This window comes from Strigops habroptila, chromosome 2 (assembly GCF_004027225.2).
Source record: "Strigops habroptila isolate Jane chromosome 2, bStrHab1.2.pri, whole genome shotgun sequence".
NCBI classification, from domain to species: Eukaryota; Metazoa; Chordata; class Aves; order Psittaciformes; family Psittacidae; genus Strigops; species Strigops habroptila.
The window spans coordinates 116,768,380-116,789,196 of NC_044278.2; the positions used below are offsets into that span (position 1 = coordinate 116,768,380).

At 45.9% G+C, this 20,817-nt stretch overlaps 3 protein-coding genes across 6 annotated transcripts in view; all 3 read right to left on the reverse strand.

The window, feature by feature from the left end:
- Positions 1-1,595: 1,595 nt before the first annotated feature.
- On the reverse strand, positions 1,596-5,686 carry CREBZF (CREB/ATF bZIP transcription factor). Of its 2 annotated transcripts, XM_030474628.1 has the most exons (3): positions 4,696-5,686; positions 3,971-4,048; positions 1,596-2,634 (listed from the first exon to the last, which is right to left on the reverse strand). In XM_030474628.1, exons 1-2 carry the CDS (start codon positions 5,592-5,594, stop codon positions 4,000-4,002), a joined length of 948 nt encoding a protein of 315 aa, XP_030330488.1. In that variant the 5' UTR covers positions 5,595-5,686; the 3' UTR covers positions 1,596-2,634; positions 3,971-3,999. The 2 variants fall into 2 exon arrangements, with proteins under 2 accessions (XP_030330488.1, XP_030330497.1); XM_030474637.1 differs by lacking the exon at positions 1,596-2,634 and having other exon boundaries at positions 4,611-5,667.
- A 1,943-nt stretch (positions 5,687-7,629) lies between these two features.
- Positions 7,630-10,427, reverse strand: CCDC89 (coiled-coil domain containing 89). Its single transcript, XM_030477039.1, has 2 exons — positions 10,235-10,427; positions 7,630-8,809 (listed from the first exon to the last, which is right to left on the reverse strand). The coding sequence occupies exon 2, from the start codon at positions 8,796-8,798 to the stop codon at positions 7,731-7,733; it is 1,068 nt and encodes a 355-aa protein (XP_030332899.1). The 5' UTR covers positions 8,799-8,809; positions 10,235-10,427; the 3' UTR covers positions 7,630-7,730.
- Positions 10,428-12,750: 2,323 nt separating this feature from the next.
- The window catches only part of SYTL2 (synaptotagmin like 2), a 57,779-nt gene continuing 49,712 nt past the window's right edge, over positions 12,751-20,817 (reverse strand). For all 3 annotated transcript variants that reach the window (XM_030477032.1, XM_030477031.1, XM_030477030.1), the window contains 8 exons: positions 20,671-20,790; positions 19,554-19,723; positions 18,870-18,972; positions 17,833-18,003; positions 16,623-16,701; positions 15,705-15,804; positions 14,781-14,986; positions 12,751-13,712 (listed from right to left, as the gene is read on the reverse strand). In XM_030477032.1, the coding sequence (XP_030332892.1) occupies positions 13,567-13,712; positions 14,781-14,986; positions 15,705-15,804; positions 16,623-16,701; positions 17,833-18,003; positions 18,870-18,972; positions 19,554-19,723; positions 20,671-20,790 (1,095 nt within the window). In that variant the 3' untranslated portion in view covers positions 12,751-13,566. The remainder of the gene's footprint in view (positions 13,713-14,780; positions 14,987-15,704; positions 15,805-16,622; positions 16,702-17,832; positions 18,004-18,869; positions 18,973-19,553; positions 19,724-20,670; positions 20,791-20,817) is intronic.

Sequence of the window (20,817 nt, forward strand, 5' to 3'; positions counted from 1 at the left end):
ACATCTTTTAGCAGCTGCATAAACAAGTATTATTGCAAAAGGGGGTTTTCTTCATAATGCAAACCACAGTCATTAAAAAAAAGGAGCGGGGTCAAGGCAAGGTCCCTCTGAAGGGGGACTTTTTACAAGGGCCTGTAGGGACAGCACAAGGCTTTAAAATTACAGAGGGGAGACTGAGATGAGCTCTGAGGCAGAAGCTCTTCCCTGTGAGGGTGCTGAGGCGCTGGCACAGGGTGCCCAGAGAAGCTGTGGCTGCCCCATCCCTGGCAGTGTTCAAGGCCAGGTTGGACACAGGGGCTTGGAGCAACCTGCTCTAGTGGAAGGTGTCCCTGCCCGTGGCAGGGGGTTGGATGGATAAGCTTTAAGTTCCCTTCCACCCCAGACCATTCTATGATTACAATTTTGACAAGAGGCATGAGAAACCTGAGTCTCTGGGAGTACCAAGTGATGCCAAGTGTCGGAATGTGGTTCCCTGCATTTCCTTTGACACCATCTCTCCAGGCAGGCAGAGATCACAGGAACACCGATTTGTTTTTTCCTCCCAGATGCTGCTAAGCTCTTCAGAGGAAAGAGAGAGAAGTTAATTTAGATTGCTACTCCGAGTCACAGCACCGGCATCAACTGTAGAGGACTAACAGCAAACTGAGCATGAAATTGTTTCCTATTTCAATACTAGACAGTCTTCAAGCAACCATGGGGTGAAGGAACACCAGAAGAGGACAGCAGCTGTGCAACTTCACTGGTGGCACTTAGCGCTGTGGCATGTACAGTTTAACACACACACATTTCACCTCTCAACAAAGTACTTTCTACAGCTGGAAGCCAAAAGGCAGAGCACGCTTTAGGAGAGCTTTTATGTTTTTAAGCCATGTTTTTTGTGAATTGTTCCTTTTCATCAAGCTGCAGACCACTGGCACTAGAACAGCGAACACACAACACTAGAACTACCTGGGTGCCCAAAAGCCAACAGGCTGTTTTAAACTGTGGTCTGCAGGCAAAGTGTTGAAGATGAGCAGAAATCAAAGAGCACAGCACGTAGCTCACTCTGGAGCTTGAAAACGTTCTGTCCTTTCAGCACCCTCAAACCTTTTGCTACACTCACTCCAGTGTTCAATGTGGAAATGATCTGATGAAGGATTCTGAGTTCACAGCGTATTATTAACCAGCCATCAAACTTCTGAACCTAAAAATGGGACAGTGGAGGAAGATGCAATAGACCACAAAAGCTTTTATGTAACTGTGGCTTTCAGTAAACTCCTCCATGGTTTATTGATCAAACATACCCACATTAATAAAATATTAGAAAAATGACTGTAATAGCCAAGGAGTGGTGATTCCATGAAGCACAGCTCTTCAGTTCAAGGAATAACACACCTTTGTTTCATCCTCACCACCACATTAATTGGACAGATGAGTAAGAACTCATCAGTTTCTCCTGCAAACCCACATCCACTTTATCTTGTTTTCCAACTGACAACCCACACAGACAGCAACAGCAGCACTTTCCCCTCCCTGTTTTCCCATTGTGTCTAATGAACCACTCAATTAAAGCAAGGCATTGATGAGAAGATGAAAAACACATTTGAGCCCATACGTTGAAAGATCAACAAGTCTGATTTTATTATGAGCTTGTATTCTTATCTGGATGGCACATAATTACAAAGAAACATTTACAATATGTTTTTCAAGTATTAAGTTATGTCATTTCAAGGCTTCCACTTCAAAAAGCTACATTAATAACACACCATACAGATAGTACAGTCGGTTAGAGTTTCAAATAACTTCCTCCCCTCTATTTGGTATAAATATGATTCAGTAGGCACTAGAAATGCCTGCAGCCACTTACTTCCTGGGGACCTGCCCTTGCTCTTGTACCAGTATACACCATTTTGCATGTCAGATCATCAGCTCCTCTCAGACACAGCACATGTGTAGCGTCTGTGAGCCATGTGCAGGTTCACAACAGAGACCAGAACTACGGCCCCTACCGCTTAGCAGCGATGCAGAAAGAAAGAATGCATATTTCAGTTCACTTAAACCCCACTTCTAGGCTGAAGTAACTGTAAAGATGCCACTGAAACATCCCATACTTGCTACATGAGCATTTCTCTTTTCATCAAGCATGTTAAAGTCCAGAACCAAGCATGTTCCTGAAGCCTGAGCTTGGCAGACTGAGCCCAGGCTGAATCGAGCTCCATTATATCCCTTCTGCCTATCACTCAGTTTGGGTCTCAGTGGGTAACTCCAATTCTTGTGGCACTGGTGTAACCCATCCATTACAACAGGGTTACACAATTCAGGACTGAGTGCACAGTCCCACTGACGCCACCACAGAGGTATAAGGGAACATATATCCCACTAAGTCTCTTCTGTGCTGGCAGTACACCCTGACCAGATGGAATTCTGCACATAGTGGAGTAAAACCTGTTTGACAGAATATTGCCTTTTATAGAAAACACATCTTGGATGGCAGAAAATGATCCCAGCATTCAACCTGTTTGTTTGTGTTTAACCAAAGACAGCAAAAGCCCTGTTACCTCTTTATTCTCATTTCTTATACTACCTTTTAAAATAAAGCAGGAAATGTGGCCAGCAGCTGGTCCCGTCTCTTCTGCCCCAACACAGCTGAATCCACTTTAGCATAAAGAAAAACAAGGATGCTAAATACACAGATACTTTATCACACAGTGATGTTTCACAAAGAAAAACCAAACTCCTTTTACAGCCATGAACACTTGATGGGGTCTAGCACCAATACAGCAAATGACTGGGAGAAAACACTTTCACCTCCTACTCCAGCCTTAAACACAACATTTAAGGCTTTACAGAAACAAGACTTCAGAAACACTAAATAGAATCTTTTTGTTTAAGAAATGAAACTGGTTTAGGAAAGTGTATTCTTTGTGAAACCTCACTTTACATATTATCATTTTCACAATCCTTCTTCCCCCAACCTGACATACATGTAAACAACCTAAACATTAGAACACAACTGAAAAAACAACCCACTCGTCTTTTGTGATAGGGAGAAACACTGCCTAGTACAAGAAAACATACGCTACTGTTTGTCAAACTATTTTTCCTCCTATCCCAGTTAATTATGGAGCACATTTCAAATCATGAGCCTCAAGATACGGATTTGCTTGTCTCTAAACTGTGCTTAATTCTATCAAGTGATAGATTTCTTGATACTGTAAGAGGCTGAATTAAGAACTCTACAGTAAAATTAAGCACATGCATATACATGCAACACCTTTAAAATTTAAAGCTACTGTGAAGTAACGTGGGGATTTGAGTGTGCACGAGCACAGAGATGGGCTTAGGGGAAGCTAAAGTAACGAGTTACTTGGGTGCACTGCATTCTCCAAACCGCAGTTCTGTTAGAGGTCCATGCAAAAAGTGACTCCTCTACATGAGGATTCCACTGTACAGCTAAAACCAGTGTCTGGGTTCTGTTTAAGCAGGCAAAACTCTGCATCACGAATTAGAGCAAGCTACAGAAGGGCTTTTTAAAGGTACCGTGCATCCCTAACAACTAGACAGGGTCTGAAACCAACAGGTCACAAATTCTTTTTTTCCTTTTAAAAAGCAATTTACTTACATTTGGGGGATAGTCCCCTATGATAAAAGGCCGTTAATATCACATCCCCCTTATTAGCATGTTTCCCCTTTTCAGCTCATTACTTAGTTCAAAATTCCTATTTCAAATGGCATAAGCATTTATGTTCTAATTCAAAATGTAGCTCATGTATTGGCTACTATGTGCATATTCATTTAAGAAAGGAAAACAGCTAATCAGAACGATGCAACTGTAATTTGCACTATTAGTTCTCATTCAGAGCTAGAAACATTTTGGCAGAGTAGGCCAAAAGGACCAGAGAAATCACTTCCTGAACCAGCCATTACAAGAGACTGGCATAAGCAAAGCAAGCTGTCTGATACCGCATTATGGGAATATATTGATCCTTACCAGGTTGCGAGGTGGAAAACGACTGTTCTTTAACCCCTACACAACGGAGCCTGGCAGGGCAAGCACCTAAAAGAGAAACTGTCAGAGAGGTTTTAATAGTAATGTATAACTGAGATGCAGTACAATTTCATATGCATGCTTTCTTTTGCTTTATTTTCTTAAGTCTGTCCAGTGACGATGTCTTAATGAAGTTTTTGGTTTTCTAAGCAAGCATTTTCGGCTCCTCAGGATAAGCAGGCTAGACATTATCTGACTCCAAAGACCGGGTAGTCAGCGTTATCTTTACCGGCAACTGCGAAGTGGAACCGAGTACACCTTCATGCATCAGGTCGGCATGATATTTTTCACCCAAGTGCTGCAAAAACGAGCTCTGCCGGCACCTCTGCGTGTGTACGCGGGTCAGTTTGCATGACAATTACCACACTGCTGTACGCAGCTCTTACACCAAACAGCCTCAGACCTCTACCGTCCACACGCCAGCTTTACACGACCTTTATAACCAAGGCCACCATCTGGCTCCCAACGTTCAAGAGATATTTCTTTCTTTCATTACCCGGCCACTAACGTGCCAGGCTCCCTCTCCTCTGCATATCCCCCAATACCACCCCATCACCACTGTATCGATTCTTTTCCTCCGCACCATCGCCTGCTTCCTCCGCCGCGACGCGAGGCCCCCGTTAGGGGTGAGAACCCCACGAGTACTTGCAGCAGGTACTTGACCCTACATTTTGAAGGAGGCCGCTGCCCGCCGAGCACAGATGGAGCAGAACTCCACCGACACCTGATCCCGGTCCACGTGGAGGCAGATCCCGCCGGGGGATGCCCACTCCTCCTCCGTCTCCGTCACCACCGCCGCCTCCTCCAGGCTGGCAGGCCTGGAGCTGGGCAGGGCGTAGTCGTGGTCGCTGCTCTCGCCGGCAGGCTGGAGGTGGTGATGATGGCGGCGCGGGCTGCCCGTGTCCCTGAAGAGGCTGGTGCTGAGCTGCAGCCCGCCGGCGCGGATCCCGGCTAAGCGGCTCAGGAGCTGCCCCAGGGCGCTCTGGTTAGCCAGCACGGCCCGCAGGTAGCTGCTCTCCCGCTCCAGCTCTCGCAGGCGGCGGCTCAGGCCGCGGTTGCGGTCCCGCAGCTGCCGGTTCTCAGCAGCCAGGCCCTGGAGGCGGCTCTCCAGCCCCAGCACGTACTGCTTCTTCTTCAGCCGGTTCAGCCGCGCCGCCGCCGCCGCCTTCAGCCGGCTCCCAGCCCCGCCATTCCTCCGCCCGACCGCCGCCGGCCGCTGACCCGGGCCCGGCGGGGGCAGCGGCTCCGGTTCCCCACAGAAGCAGCCGCTCAGCTCCGCGTCCAGGTCCCAGTCCGGCCGGGCCGCCTCCAGTAGGTCTCCCAGCTCCAAACCCGGGAACCAGTCCTCTTGCTCCCACACCTCCAGCGGGCCGCCGGGCGCCTCCGGCTCCTTCTCCTCCCGCCGCGGCGGCTGCTGTTGTTTGGGCCGCGCGGGGCCCGGGTCCCCTTCCCCGCCGCCATCCCGCCCTCTCGGGGCCTGCCCCGCGCCGGATAGCGGCCAGACGGCGCCCGAGGGGCTCGCTCCGCCGGAGGAGGCCGCCAGCAGCTGGGTGAGGCTGTGGCGCATGGCGGCGGGCGGGACGGGACAGGACTGAGCCTGAGGAAAGCGGCGGCGGCAGCGGCGGCCCCGACCCGGCGCTCCCGCCGCGGTGCCTGACGGGAAGCGGCACGCTGTGAAGGGAAGGGGGGGGAGCCGCGGTTGCGCCCGCGCGCGGGAAGGCACCAGCTGTCAGGGGAGCCCCTGCGTGAGGGGAGCACTCGGGCGAGGGGAGCCTCTGCGTGAGGGGAGCCCCGGTGTGAGGGGAGCCCCTGGGCGAGGGGAGCCTCTGTGTGAGGGGAGCCCCTGGGCGAGGGGAGCCCCTGCGTGAGGGGAGCACCCGGGCGAGGGGAGCCGCTGTGTGAGGGAAGCCCCGGTGTGAAGGGAGCCCTGCGTGAGGGGAGCCCCTCAGTGAGGGGAGCCTCTGCGTGAGGGGAGCCCCGGTGTGAGGAGAGCCCCTGGGCGAGGGGAGCCCCGGTGTGAGGGGAGCCCCGGTGTGAGGGGAGCCCTGCGTGAGGGGAGCCCCTCAGTGAGGGGAGCCTCTGCGTGAGGGGAGCGCCGGTGTGAGGAGAGCCCCTGGGCGAGGGGAGCCCCTGCGTGAGGGGAGCCCCTGTGCGAGGGGAGCCCCTGTGCGAGGGGAGCCTCTGTGCGAGGGGAGCCTCTGCGTGAGGGGAGCCTCTGCGTGAGGGAATGTGGCAGCTCTGTCACCCGCAGCCACAGCGAGGGCAGGAAGGGATGTCCCGCGGGGCTGTGGGTGTTTGGGGCTATCACACAGCGAGGGGATGGCCCCTGCTCACGGTTGGAGTGTTGAGGTTTAGGGTTTAGGCACTTTCTTAATCACCGGAGGGAAACGGGCGCTCCTCACTGCATGTCGACTAGGGAACAGAGTGGGCAACTCTAGTCCTAGGCTTATGAGGAGAGAGTGCGGGAGTTGGGCCTGTTTAGTCTAGAGAATTACAGAGTCAACTAAGTTGGAAAAGATCTTTAAGATTGTCAAGTCCAACCATTACTGCAGCACTGCCAAGGCCACCACTAACCCATGTCACTGAGAGCTTCACCTACACCATTTGTGAATAGTTCCAGGGATGCTGACTCCACCACTGTCCTGGGCAGCCTGTTCCAATGCTGGAACAGGCTCTCAGAGAGCACCCTCTCAGAGAAGAAATTGTTCCTAAAAACCAGTCTAAACCTCCCCTGGTGCAGCTTGATTCAGTTCCTGAATCATGACCATGTATAGAATCACAGACTGGTTGGGTTGGAAGGGACCCTAAAGCTCATCCAGCTCCAACCCCCTGCCACGGGCAGGGACACCTTCCACTAGAGCAGGTTGCTCCAAGCCCCTGTGTCCAACCTGGCCTTTAACACTGCCGGGGATGGGGCAGCCACAGCTTCTCTGGGCACCCTGTGCCAGCACTTCAGCACCCTCACAGGGAAGAACTTCTTCCTAATGTCTGATCTCAATCTCCCCTCTGGCAGGTTAAAGCCATTCCCCTTGTCCTGTCCCTACAGGCCCTTGTCCAAAGCCCCTCTCCAGGTTTCCTGTAGCCCCTTTAGGCACTGGAGCTGCTCTAAGGTCTCCCCTTCAGGAGCCTTCTCTTCTCCAGGCTGACCCAGCCCAGCTCTCTCAGCCTGGCTCCAGAGCAGAGCTGCTCCAGCCCTCGCAGCATCTCTGTGGCCTCCTCTGGACTCACTCAAAGCACGTCCACATCCTCCTTTTATGTGTATGCTGCAAGGTGGGATTTCTTTCATGGGATTTCACTGGAGCCTCAGTGTTACCTCTTACACACCCAACCTCTGTTGAACTTCAATGAAGAATCAAATACAAAAGGCTCAAAAGCGGTTGAGCTTTTGTCCATCTTGGAGAATAATATACTTTTAACCATAAAAAGTGAAAATACAGCAGAGGTTAGGACCAAATAAAGCAATACTTATACTTTATGTCTTCTGCCCTTATCTTTCATGTTGGAGGTTTGACTAGTTCCACCATCCCCATTCAGATTTAACAGATCTTACTTCTGTAAAAGTATAACAAAGAAACAGGCTACAGAACTCTTTGTAGGCTGCTTTAAGCTGGCGAGCGCATTACAGAGGAATCAGAAGATGGTCTCGTGGAAGGGAACAACGTGCAGTGATGTGCCATGAGACAGGCACCCGAGAAAGCTGGAGTTACACAACGAAATGGCGGAGTTTGACATTCAGCGCTTTCTCTTTCGTCAGTAAATCCTCACTGTGCTTCCTGTAAGCATCGAACTGCAGCGCGAGTTCATCGTACGCCTGCTTGCTGCTTTCCAGCTCTCGCTGGAGCTCCTGCACCTTCAGCTCGCTGTCCGCTGCTGCTGCCTCTTTCACCACGCGCTTTCCTGCTTTCTGCTTGGCTTTTTCTGCCGTCTCCAGCTTCTTCCACAGCTGCTGAATTTCCTGTTGCTTGTCCTGCAGAGCTTTGCCCCTCTCCATGGCCAGGTTCAGTAGCTGCTTTTTCTCCTCGTTGGCTCTCTGCAGCCTGACCCGCAGCTCGCTGTCCTGGGCTTTCTGCTGGTTTTCCACGTGCTCTATCTTCGCCAGGGTTTGTTGGTGCTGCTTCTGTAGGCACTGCAGCTGGTTCTTCAAGGAATCAACCTCCCAGGCATAGGCGCTGGCTTGCTGGCTCTGAGCTTCCAGCAGCTCCTCTTCCCGCTCCTGCGCTCTGCAGGTCTCGTAAGCACACTTCTCCTGTAAGGAGTCTAACTGCTCCGAGAGCTTCCTGGCCTGGGTAGCAAGCTGGAGCACTTCAGCTTCCTTCTCCTTCATAGCCTGGCCGAAGAGCACTTCATTCTCCTGCCGCAGGCGCTTGTTCTCCTCCTGCAGCTGCATGTTCCGTTCCCGGTGTTCGTCCTTGAACTGGATCATTTTTTCATGGTTGTCAGCCAGATCCTTGAAGCGCCACTCCAAACACTGGATCTGCTGGGTCTGGGCTTTCATCTTCACAGCGTCCTCTGTCCTCAGTTTCTCCAGCTCCACGTTTTGTTGCTCCAGGCCTTTGCAGCGTTTGTATGCATCCTCTGCTTTGTTCTTCAACATACAGATAAGGTGATGCTGTTGTTCTAGGTGTGAATGTAGCAACGCCTTCTCGCTCTTCTCATCTTCGGGGCTCCTACAGAGTTCTTTCAGGCCTTTTGTCAGATCTTCAATGACTTTTCTCATCTTTGAATCACTGGTGGAGTTGGCCATCGCTGCTTCTTTTCCATTCTGAGCCATGGAGCCCCTGTCTTACACAGAGATGAGAAAAAAAGAGACAGATGAGCCCTATTGGAGTGAGTCCAGAGGAGGCCACAGAGATGCTGCAAGGGCTGAAGCAGCTCTGCTCTGGAGCCAGGCTGAGAAAGCTGGGCTGGTTCAGCCTGGAGAAGGCTCCAGGGAGACCCTAGGGCAGCTCCAGTGCCTAAAGGGGCTGACAAGAAACCTAGAGAGGGGCTTTTGACAAGGGCATGTATTAGCTTTGCTAATTATTCCTTCTCAAAGTGGTGGTGTTGTAACTACAAGAACTACTATTATATTCAGGTAAAAAGCTTGTAAGTGATAAAGCTGTAAATAATTCCTTAAGCAATCCTTTTCCTCTGCTTTTATTTTCTCCTACAGATAGAATCATAGAATAGTTAGGGTTGGAAAGAACCTTAAGATCATCCAGTTCCAACCCCCTGCCATGGGCAGGGACACCTCACACTAAACCATGTCACCCAAGGCTCTGTCCAACCTGGCCTTGAACACTGCCAGGGATGGAGCATTCACCACTTCTTTGGGCAACCCATTCCAGTGCCTCACAGTAAAGAACTTCTTCCTTATATCTAATCTAAACTTCCCCTGTGTAAGTTTGAACCCATTACCCCTTGTCCTACCACTACAGTCCCTAATGAAGAGATCTGGTTTTATAGTGCAAGTAAAACATGGAGGGTTACATTGAGCTTCTAATTGATTTGTAAGGTTTTAATGGTGTATCATTCGTTAATAATAACTGAGTAACCTTATCCCATGCTTAGAAATTTATGAATGAAATAGAAGATCTGTAGAATGCTGATAATTACCCAATGCCCTGTGGTACAAAGACTTTGTGCCTGGAGAAATGGTTCATCCTTTGAGTTTTGACGCTCATTTCCTGGATTATTTTAGGCATGTGATTTTTAAAGTCTGGTTCCTCATGTAAAAATAAAGGAAATATTTATATTGCATTGGCACCAAAGTCATTACTGGTGCCTGATTGTATGGCATCATACCCAGAGATACGAAATGTTAGCCTAAAACTAAACTAATACCAAGTTTTTCATTCAGATACAGACCTTAAACCACATGGCATGTGACACAGCATGCCAAGAATCAGGCTTTGTGAATTCTTGGCTTTGACTGGAGGTAAGGGGAGGACGGGGGAAGGAGTCAGCTTAAAAAAGGAGGAAAAATATTGTACAGCAGAACTGAATTAATGCCTGTGGAGCACGGACAGCTTCAGAGCTGTGGTGACCATTAGTATGGACACAACCTCCATCTCCACCGTCCTGCGTTTTCCTACTGCTGTTGCTACCTTGGGTCTTGCCAAAACATTTGGAAGTAACAGAGGAGAAGGGGAGGGACTAAAAGGTTTAGGCCATCCAGTGGAAGCACAATGAAGAGCAGTGTTTAAGAGGAGAGAAACGTTTTCTTACCGGGTGTTTTCTTTCCCCAGCTGGTTTGTTGTCACTACTGCAGCGGGGTTTCTGTCTCCGTGGAGATCAGAGGTGGAATCCAGTCACCATGGAGCTCGTGCCTTTGTCCTGGCTGCCTGGAACTGGGCCAGGGGCTGAAGGAGCCGGGAGTGTCTCTTAGCAAAACAAACACTGCAAATGCTCTCAAAAGCACATAGATTTGGTAAAGGAAAGAGGATTTCCACACATCTGAAGAGCTCCTCAGCTTGTGCCCTGTGCGTGCCAGAGGAGCTCAGAATAGCTCCATGGTAAGTAACAACACAGCCCTCACCCTGAACAACCTGCAGCTTTATTGAGCAGTGAATGAAAAGCCTGGCTGATGGGGTAGGGAAGGAAAACAGCTGGAAGGAAAAAGTCAGTGCAGGTGTTGCTGACTCCACTGGAGGAGGATACAAAGCAGAGTGGTGAGTGATGTGGGTAAGGGATATGAAGCAAAGAAGACAAGGAGGCTGCAGTACCAGATTCTTCAAAATGAGTAAAATCAAAGCAGGTTTGTGGGCTTGCTTGCAGAAAAGGGATGTTTCTGGAAACACAGAGTGTAACAGGAGAGCTGGGACTTTGATGTGTGGTTTAGAGGGAGCTGGTGTGATTTAGAATACATATACACATATATAGGCATATACATATATTTGTACCAAAACCAAACAGAAACCATTCCAGGCTAAAGCAAAGATGAGCTGGTAAAGTGAAGGGGGGAAATAAAAAGATAACAAAACCCACCAAACCCAAAAGGAAAAAGGTTTTGGGGGGGGGGTGTGTTTCTCCAGACAAGAATGAATATAAAGATGTTCTAGGAGTACAGCTGCTTTGTCATAAAGGTGAACTGGAATGAAGAATCAAAGCACAGGTATTGACTTATCAGAGTGCCCTTGGGTTAGTAACTAACTATTACACCTTTAAAGCTTCTGCTGTGGGTGACTAAAACCTTCCACCTGCAGAGCTGTTCTGGTTTTAAGACGCTGGTTTCTTGAAATTTTCTGGCCTGATCCACTTTGTAAACTTGCATTTCCCCCTCAGCACATTATCAGTGTGGAACATACCACTGTAGTTGAGAATGACTACGGATTTGGTGAACAACTGTGTTAGTATGTGAGCCACGTTCAGAGAAGCGTCAAAAAATACCACTAATAGCTTTTAAAAGGTAAATTTTGCTTCAGTTAGATGTTTAACACAGAATTCCTGCTGGGTTACATTATTAGATGCAGCCATTACTTCCAAGCACCTTTTAATAAATCAAGATAATATTCCTGTAGCAGGAGGTGAGGTTGTAATATTTCTACTCTATAATTACATGCTACAGCATGGAGAGCATCAGCAAAGTACCTTTTGTACTGATAAAACAGCTTGGTTTGTAATCTTCCCTTCACCTCACCAGGTGAACAGCTGTGACTTTTGTGTATGACAATACTAAAATGGTGAAAAGATAAGCACAGCTGCTAGAGCTCTGCTGAAAATCATCATAGAATCCCAGACTGGTTTGGGTTGGAAAGGACCTTAAAGCTCATCCTGTTCCAAGCCCCTGCCACAGGCAGGGACACCTTCCACTAGAGCAGGTTGCTCCAAGCCCATGTGTCCAACCTGGCCTTGAACACTGCCAGGGATGGGGCAGCCACAGCTTCTCTGGGCACCCTGTGCCAGCGCCTCAGCACCCTCACAGTAAAGAACTTCCTTATATCTAACCTGAATTTCCCCTGTTTCAGTTTAAACCCATCACCCCTTGTCCTATTGCTACAGCCCCTGATGAAGAGTCCCTCTCCGGCATCCATCCAAATATAGGACTTCAAGACCCGGCCCTATGGCTGAAGTCACAAAGCTATTTTAACATAGCAAAATAGTTGAACTTCACAGGAAGCACAACAACGACGACGACGACAAACTAATCCTGTGAAATTGTAGGTCATGTTGACAGCAACCTACGTTTTCATGTGAAAATGAATTCATGTAGGCAGTGAATGCAAATGAACTGGGTGCCTCTCTGCTCTTCCAGAACCACCACCCTGTCAGGAGTGGCTCTTCCCAAACACAGAAGCAAAGTAGCTATTGTACCACTGAAGTGCAAATCCGTTGCTCTGAAGTGTTGTATGCACCCTGCTCCCTTAGTCGTATGAGGAGAAGGTTTTGTTTCTATCTGGCTGAGTGTCACAGCCACCAATCTCATCCCAAACACCCGAAGCAGTGAGATAATCAGGACTGACTACTTGTGGCATTTGTAAACCTGGCTGATGGGAGAGGCAGTGGGGTCCCCAGCAGGGTGAAGGGCACCTTCTCTTTTCTCCATTCCTAATGTATAAATACCAAGTAGCATTTCAATTTCTTTTCCCCTCTAACTGAAGTGCAGGGTCTGACCAACTTGTAGACGCAGCTGGAGCACATAAATGTGCATTTATTTGCAGAAACATGCTCTGTCTGCAGTTTGCTGTATCACATGCTGAGCTACTAAGATAAACCACTGGGGTTTAATAAACACTTAATTCCTGTTTAGCTTTAATAGGCTTCTTTTATTAAAAAAGTAATACATTTTGTAGTTTATGCATTTATTTTTCTCTAGTAGCACGCATTTCTACAAGTCCCAGTCCTATTCCCTGGGCTGCAAAGCTCCCTAAACCAGGGCCGCCGGAACCCCGGCGTTCTCCTAACGGTGGCGCTGAAGCACAGATAAATAGGTACAGCCGAGTACTCTTTACAGAATAAATACCCAACACACTGTTCGTCACTGAAATTGGCAGGTTTAGATCCTTTAGAGTAGTATCTGAATAACAAAATGTTTCACCTCTGTGCCTTCAGCATTTAAAAGTGAGGATTGTACATTAGCAAGACAAGCCATGTATAAGCAAAGTTCTATAACCCTGATTTTTATAGTGCATTGGAACCAAGAGTCCTCTGCACCTTGTCAAACAGGACATCGACAGTGCCACTTCATGCTGCTTTCGCTGTAGAAGTGACTTTCATATCCTAGAAATGTACAACTGCAACTGTTTAAGGGATCAGCAACACTTCAGTTTGGCAACAAAAGCAATCTAGGTATCACAGCTACCTTTACCACTGAATAAGTGCCTTTTTTCTTTAAGTCCTTTTCAGTGAATCAGAAGTGAAAGAATCCCTTAAATTTACATAATAATCTTCAGGCAGATGTTTAATTTGAAATATGAAGTGACACTTGACAGCACAAAACCAGAACAGCAACGGAGCAGAGACTGTCAAAGAACTACTGTGTTCCTCTTCCAAATTTCACCCCTCCACCTTTAATTTCACTGCCAAGGTTTCTTTTTGACACTAGCAATTAAAAAGCCACCTTATTTTGTCAACTTTGCAACCATTAGCATCCTGAGAGGTAGCGTGTCTTCTATCCAAGTGTTTGGCGAGTTCATCATCTTCTCCCAGAGGGCAGTTTCTGCTGAAGTAGAATCCATCCAGTCTACTGTGGTCCCATAGCTTCTGCCTGGAAAAATGTCAGTTAAGAGAAACATTACTTAACATGCTGCAGAGTTGGGAGCAGACACTCACATTTGTCTGCCTTCTAAAACCGTTTCATCTCCTCGGGTGGCTGACCCAGTACTTTGAAGAACCAGTTCTACATTTGTAGACTGGAACGGTTCTATCAAATACAATTAACAGGAGTTTCACACAGAAACTTGGTCATTTTTCATGTTAGCCTTAGCCTTTTTGTCACAAGATGTAGGAGCTTGGAGCAACCTGCTGTAGTGGAAGGTGTCCCTGTCTGTGGCAGAAGGTTGGAACTGGATGAGCTTTAAGGTCCCTTCCAACCCAAACCAGTCTGGGATTCTATGAATATCCAAGAAGGTTTAAGAATAAAACATGACACTGATTTTGTACCATGTTGGAAACTCTAAAACTCAAATTGAGATTTACTATTTGTTTTTTAGGTTATTCTGGTGAACCACTGTAATTTGGGAAAAGCAATTTTTTCTTGTCTTTGCTTGAAAAGACTCCAAATACATCCTCCCCTCAGACCAGAGAGGACAACGAGTGGGACAAATACAGTGACAGGGAAAACATACAGTTTTTCTCTCTGCACATTTTATATTGCCCTCATGCTAAAAACTGGTTTGCATTTCTAAATTTTCCTCTCCAATATCTTCAAATCTTATCACACATTCCTGATCTATCCTTTTATCTCCACCCAATACAGTCCTTACACCTCATACCTACTTTTTGCATACGTTTGTAAGACGTTATCAATCTTTTGGGTGCAGGAACAGCATGTTCTTGTACTTCAAACAGTACCAGATACAATGTATGGCCAGGCAAAGGTTTATTTCCAGTATTTCTCCTTACTTGTCAGTCATCCTAACCCTCATAACACTACTGAGATTTACATTTCGGGATCTGTGCTGAAGAATAGGGAAGTTACCAAATGAAACTCTTCCGTAAATAACTAACTGAAAGGCTGTTTGGTGATCTTTGCATAAAGAGAAGAAATGGAAAAGATAAAAAAGGAGAGCCTCTATTTTGTACATTAAGGCTTAATGTGTTAATTGTCCAGTACCTGTTCCAAGGCCTATCCTTAGACCTCCCAGAAAGTGGTTGGCCAGTTTGTTGTGGTCCCAGACTGTGAGTTCTACACAGGCTTCTTTCAAATCTTCTGGTCTAAAGCCATCATAGACCATGGTGTGGTTGAATATGGGGTTTGTAGTTTTTGCCACTGTTCTGGTTTTCTGGCGGCTTTTTCGGCTGGTGTCTGGCAGAATGGTGCTTCAGGAAGAAAAAGCATTGTCAGTTTGCACTTAAACATAGACAAAACCTACCGATTAACACTGCCCTTTGCATGTTGGGATATGGCTGAAGGTGCTTTAGCATCGTGGAGATGAAGTCAAAGGTCATATTCTCAGTCCCAAGAAATACTGGCAGCATGTATCCACCCCTGTGCTCCAGCAGATGGAAGGGAAGGAGAGGTCAGGTGAGGAAGAGACAGAAGTGATTTTATTTATCACTAATGACACCGAAACCTTTTGTTGCTGCCAGAGATTTCCCAACCATCTCGTTATTCTTGTCTCTTCACATTTTTAGTCTGCATGTGGAAAGGAAGGAGGAAGAAATACCACAATGCTTCCCACTTCTGTCTCCTCCCCAGATTTGCTAAGCTAAGCCAGACTCCTGCACAAACACACCTTGCTTAAATGCAAATAAAAGCAGGCACAATTGTGAGTAGCCCTTTCCCCGAGTAACTGAGCAGCAGAATGGAAGAGCAATGATTACACAGGAAGCTCTCCCAGTCTGTTCTACTTGGTGGCACATACTTAGCATCTTGAAGCTGTAAGCCCTGCAGGACAATTTGCATTACAATCAAGGAGAATCAGAAAGTACTTAGGTGGTTTTTAATTTGAATGTAGAAACATGAAGATAAGCTTAGAAAGCACAACAGTAGCAATATGAGGCCACCACCTTTTAGGACTTTGACCTCAGTTCTTACCACTTAATAAAAGGATTGAGCCTGTTGCCTCTCAGAAGAGGAAGGTCATGGCATTCTTTCACCCAGATGTGGACCTCACCAGTAGGTAGAGTCTTCTTCCCTGTAAAATTAAAACATCTGATGAAGATGTAGATCCCTTTTAAAGGTAATTTCCATGATGCAGCAGTTCCTGCTCATTTGCAGAGGGGATATTTGGCCTAGACTCTCATTATATCTTAATTCAACCTCCGAAGCCGCAGTCTTCATCCCATCAAAGTACAGCAAGACTACATCATGTCTGTATTCCTACTTCTCTTCTCTTACAACTAAATGCATGCTATCGGTCTCCTGTTTCAAAGCCTCCTAGATAAGGACATCAGCTTGTCTTCAGTCTATGTGATGTTAACATTTATTGATGCTTGGACTTTCAAATAAGCTCTTTTGTGCTCTGAATATATTCTTATTGACTGACTGGATGGATTAAAGGCCTGACCTCACTGTCAGTTATCAGTTGCCAGACAAGATAAAACCAAAGAGATCTTACTGCTATAAAATGCTGCATTCTAAATACTGGTATTTTCTACTTCTAGTATTGCTTGAATTCAGTGTGTTGTCATTGTTTATTTAGCAAATCACAGCACCTGCCTGGTGATTTATAATCTCTAAAATTACTAGTGAGATAACAGTATTTGTTACACATACAGACTGTGGTACAAATCTAAGATTATAGCAATGAGGTTATTTCTTCTGTAGTAACATTAAAACCAACAAAAAGATCTTAAAGTGATCGTTGGATCCTAAACTGAATTCATGAGCAGAATGACTTTAGAAGAAAAAAAGTAATTCTACTTCATGTTAAAACAAGGTGTCTGAAATGGCTGAGTAGAAAGAACTAAACCCCAAAGGCTTAACAAACCCAGAGCAAGCAGCAAAGCGTACCTCCAGCAGGGTGTGGGACATACAGGAGGGCCAGTTTCATCTCCCCTCTGTTTTCTAGTTGAAGAGTCATCGTTGAAGTCTGAAATTTAAGAAGAAAAGCCCACAAATGTCAAACCTTTCACTTCACACAGAGTTTACTCTGCAAAGGTAAACAAGCTGGACTTCTACATGAGACAAGTTTTTCTCTTGTTCCTTACCCATTAGTCTTCCCTCAGTTTACAGGACATGAGAGATTCTAGGGCATGTTCAACCACTTGGCAGTGCCTCAGATACACAACGCTTCCACCAAAGCACAAAACAAGACCCAGGAGAGGCCAGAAGGCTTTGAGGATGCATCTTTTCCACTGATATGCCCTTGTTTAAAACCAGAACATATGCTCTTTCAATCAGGAACTTACTCTTTGTGCAACAGAAAGTGCACTTCTCTAAACTCATTCCTATAGGAATGTTTTGCCTCATTTAATACAATCTGAAAATCAGCCTCAACAAGAGTTAGCTTGCAAAAAGGCACAAGAATGTGCAACCACTTCATAGAGAGTCATGGACCATGTGGAGATGGAACATGACCCGTGTTAACATTTATCTATCCAGAGCAGTTTTAAAATCAGCCGAATTCAACTAGTGCTAAAGACCACCACAACATTCCTGGTTTGGTCTATAAATTATTCAACTTTGGGTTGAGCTGATTTTGAAATGAATTCATGAAGTAAATTCAAGGAAGAGAAGAAAAAGAAAGAAGAGAGAACAACAATGAAGAAACCTGAACCTCTGGCAGTGGCTTAGCTGAAAGTTTAGATCTTGGCTGAAACCCGTTAACAACCAAGAGGCACACAGACATGGATGTCATCCTTACATCTGATATTAAAATGCTGCTGCACTTGCTCCATGTTCTCAGGAGGTTTACTTCACATGTGGGGGCAAAGTGCCTTCAGATACATCTGCAGCAACATGATGTAACTGAAAAACACCTTGAAATTCCTGCTCCTTACACTATGAGAAAGATTTTCCTACTATGATAGCTAGCTACTTACTAGACTAACAGAAACCTCAGAACTGAATGTTCTGTTCTACCAGAAAAGAAGCATTTCTGATTATAACCAACACAAAAACCACAGAACACACAAGACCAAACCTAAATAAATAATGACTTTGGGTTTTGCACTTATACAGTGGAAAATACAGAACAGCTGACCCGCCCTTAGTGACCTACCCTTGGCTTGAGTGGAAACCAGTTGATCTGCTTGTTGGATTTCTCATCCCAGTCCCAAGTTCCTAAATCCAGCTCCACTTCACCAAGGAAGCTATTCCTCCCAAAGGTATCATTGTGCCACACAGAGATATTGAGTATTTGGTCCTTTAGGAGATCCTTCTCAATTTTATACTGCCGAGAGGAAGAAATGAGGAAAAAAAACTATTAAAAGCTGGGTTTTTATCAGTGCTGTGTCTGAAATGAGTGACAGCGTTTTGAAAAAATGTGTCTGGATTTATACACCCATAGCTGCTCATTTCAGAACAAAACTCTTTTCATGTTTCACTTTTTATTTCATAGAATCACGGACTGGTTTGAGTTGGAAGGGATCTTAAAGCTCACCCAGTCCCAGCCCCTGCCACGGGCAGGGACACCTTCCACTAGAGCAGGTTGCTCCAAGCCCCTGTGTCCAACCTGGCCTTGAACACTGCCAGGGATGGGGCAGCCACAGCTTCTCTGGGAAAAGTCTGTGCCAGCGCCTCAGCACTCTCACAGGGAAGAGCTTCTGCCTAATGTCTAATCTCAATCTCCCCTCTGTCAGTTTAAAGCCATTCCCCCTTGTTCTGTCAATACATGCTCTTATAAAAAGCCCTCTCCAGCTTTTGTCTGTCAGCCCCTTTAGGCACTGGTGCTGCTCTAAGGTCTCCCCTTCAGGAGCCTTCTCTTCTCCAGGCTGCCCCAGCCCAGCTCTCTCAGCCTGGCTTCAGAGCAGAGCTGCTCCAGCCCTCGCAGCATCTTTGTGGTCCTTCTCTGGAAGCATCTTAAGCTCATATTAAATTTGTATTTGTGAGAAACATACAACCACCAGCGTCCTCAGTGCTGTACCTAGAGTACACTGCAGGGTTCACCTATCAATGGAAGGACACAGGTACTTCTGCAGAGCAATCCACCTCGTCCTAATGTCTCTTTTGAGAGCATCTACACCTGTGCCTAAAAGTTAAGGGTCCTCCTACTTCAGGCATGTAGTATTTCATATGTAGGAATAGTTAGATAAATACCCGCAGTATTTCATTATAGACTGGATTAAAAGTTTTCTTTTTGACAGAAGTCTTCCGTTTGCCCAGCTTGTACTTCTCTGGAAGCAGGTAGGTCTTTACATACCTAAAATTTAGACAGGCTTGTTAGAAGGGCAAACCCCCCCCCCCTTTCCAACTTCCCCTTCCAAAAGACATAAATATTTGCTTATATAGTAAAATAAATCCACTAAACTTAACAGCCATTATGTTGTTCAAGTTGTTACATTTAGGAAGTGAACAGCAGTGGTGAAGTATAACAATAGTTTCCAAAGTGGGACATTAGTCTCCTTCTACCAGGGGAAATGTGTTGAAATGTCTCTTCAACACATACTAATACAGAATATTTAACTATATGATGCCCAGCTATCATATTTATTGGCTCTAATCCTATTGAAAACATCAAACCAGGATTTATCATCTGGAAAGTTGAGTTTTAAAAGAGAATTTCATATTCTCCAAAGTTTGAGCTTCCCATGTTAATCCACGTGGCAATTTATAGTGGCAATTCTACATTCAGAGTGGAAAATCATGTGAAGCATGTTATAGTCTTTTCGTTTATTCATTGGGTTGTAAACTCCAACAGGTTATAGAGATTGGAAGAAAACACCAGTTTTCACATTAAAGGTAAAGCTTCCATAAGGAAATCAATATGCTCTGTGTACTCACGGGTCTGAACGCTGACGCTTAACATCTGCCACTGCCAAGTCTTTGCACTGACAGATGAAAATGTGGAGCTCCTTCAGCTGTTCCACATAATCAATAGCAAGCTGGATGTTCCCCTTCACGTCAACATTGCCAAAGTCTGCGCTATAGATGCTCATCAGGCTTCCACTCACCTGTGTCAGACAAGAGGAGAAACATTTTCCAGGCATTGCATTTTATCACATACTCCAAGGTTAAGGTAGAAGTTGTGCTCAGAATTCAGACAGTAAAGAAATCAACTGTGTCCCTTTAGATGTAATGACAAAGTGTAGGGGACACTCTAACAAAAGATTCTCAGCAAGCAGAAAGTTATTTGTAAGGCAAAGGTGTTAGGCCAAGTTTGCTCCAAAAAACAACATGTTTATTGCATTGAAATAGAAGTGATGGGATGCTGCAGATCTGGAGATTGCCTGTGATCAAATCCCTGAAATATTACTTCTAGATCTCTTCAGCTGATCTTCCTTCTGCAGAAAGCAGAGCGTAAGAGTTTAGGGCAACAGGCCTTTAGAAAACATCAACAAAAACATTAGTGCTAAGGTCTATATGGCTGAATTATGTACCTAAATAAAGGACTGAAAATTAAACACTACGTATGTAGGAAGAGAAAGATGGACAATCATTTTTAATCTCAATATCCTTCCCCAAAATGCTACTTTTTCCCATGAAGTCCACAGAAACTAATGACTTTTGGTTAGCTAGTTCATGGACTTAAACACCCCACATACCAATACTGCCTCTTGCTTTCAGTTACTTCTCCCCCCTTCCTCCTTAATGTTTGTTCTACATAAATTGTCCTGTGTTTTCAGCTACAAATGTAAGCTCTTGGGGTAAAAGCCATCTCTTTGTTCAGTGTTTATAGAGGGCAGTCCTGAACAAGCTCCAATATATTACTAGAAAACAAAAGTAAAACCAATTCTATTTTATTTGTTTTAGGCAATTCCATGCAAGGGTTCACATAACAGAGAGGAAACAGGGAGACACAGATGCCAGAAAGGTAAGAGGAATAAGAAGGGAGCTGAAACACTACTGAAGAGATTAGCAAAAGCAAAGTGCCATTAAAACAAGGCTGTGGTTTACATACAGAGGATAAGGAGGCCATGCCAGAGGAGCCGCTAAGATTGGTTATAGAGCTGGGACTCTTCTTGATTCTGCCAAGGGAATAACTGCTTTCTGATGCTGTATCTGTCTCTCTGTCATCACTCTACAAAAACAGCACAGAAAAAGTCTA

What these genes read in the sequence shown, in the direction of transcription:
- CCDC89 (XM_030477039.1), bottom strand. Translation starts at nt 8,798, where the DNA reads ATGGCTCAGAATGGAAAAGAAGCAGCGATGGCCAACTCCACCAGTGAT.
- CREBZF (XM_030474628.1), bottom strand. Translation starts at nt 5,594, where the DNA reads ATGCGCCACAGCCTCACCCAGCTGCTGGCGGCCTCCTCCGGCGGAGCG. An exon ending in GCAGCGGCCTCCTTCAAAAT is followed by an intron (nt 4,049 to 4,695) that starts GTAGGGTCAAGT and finishes CCTCTCTGACAG; the next exon opens with TTTCTCTTTTAGGTGCTTGC.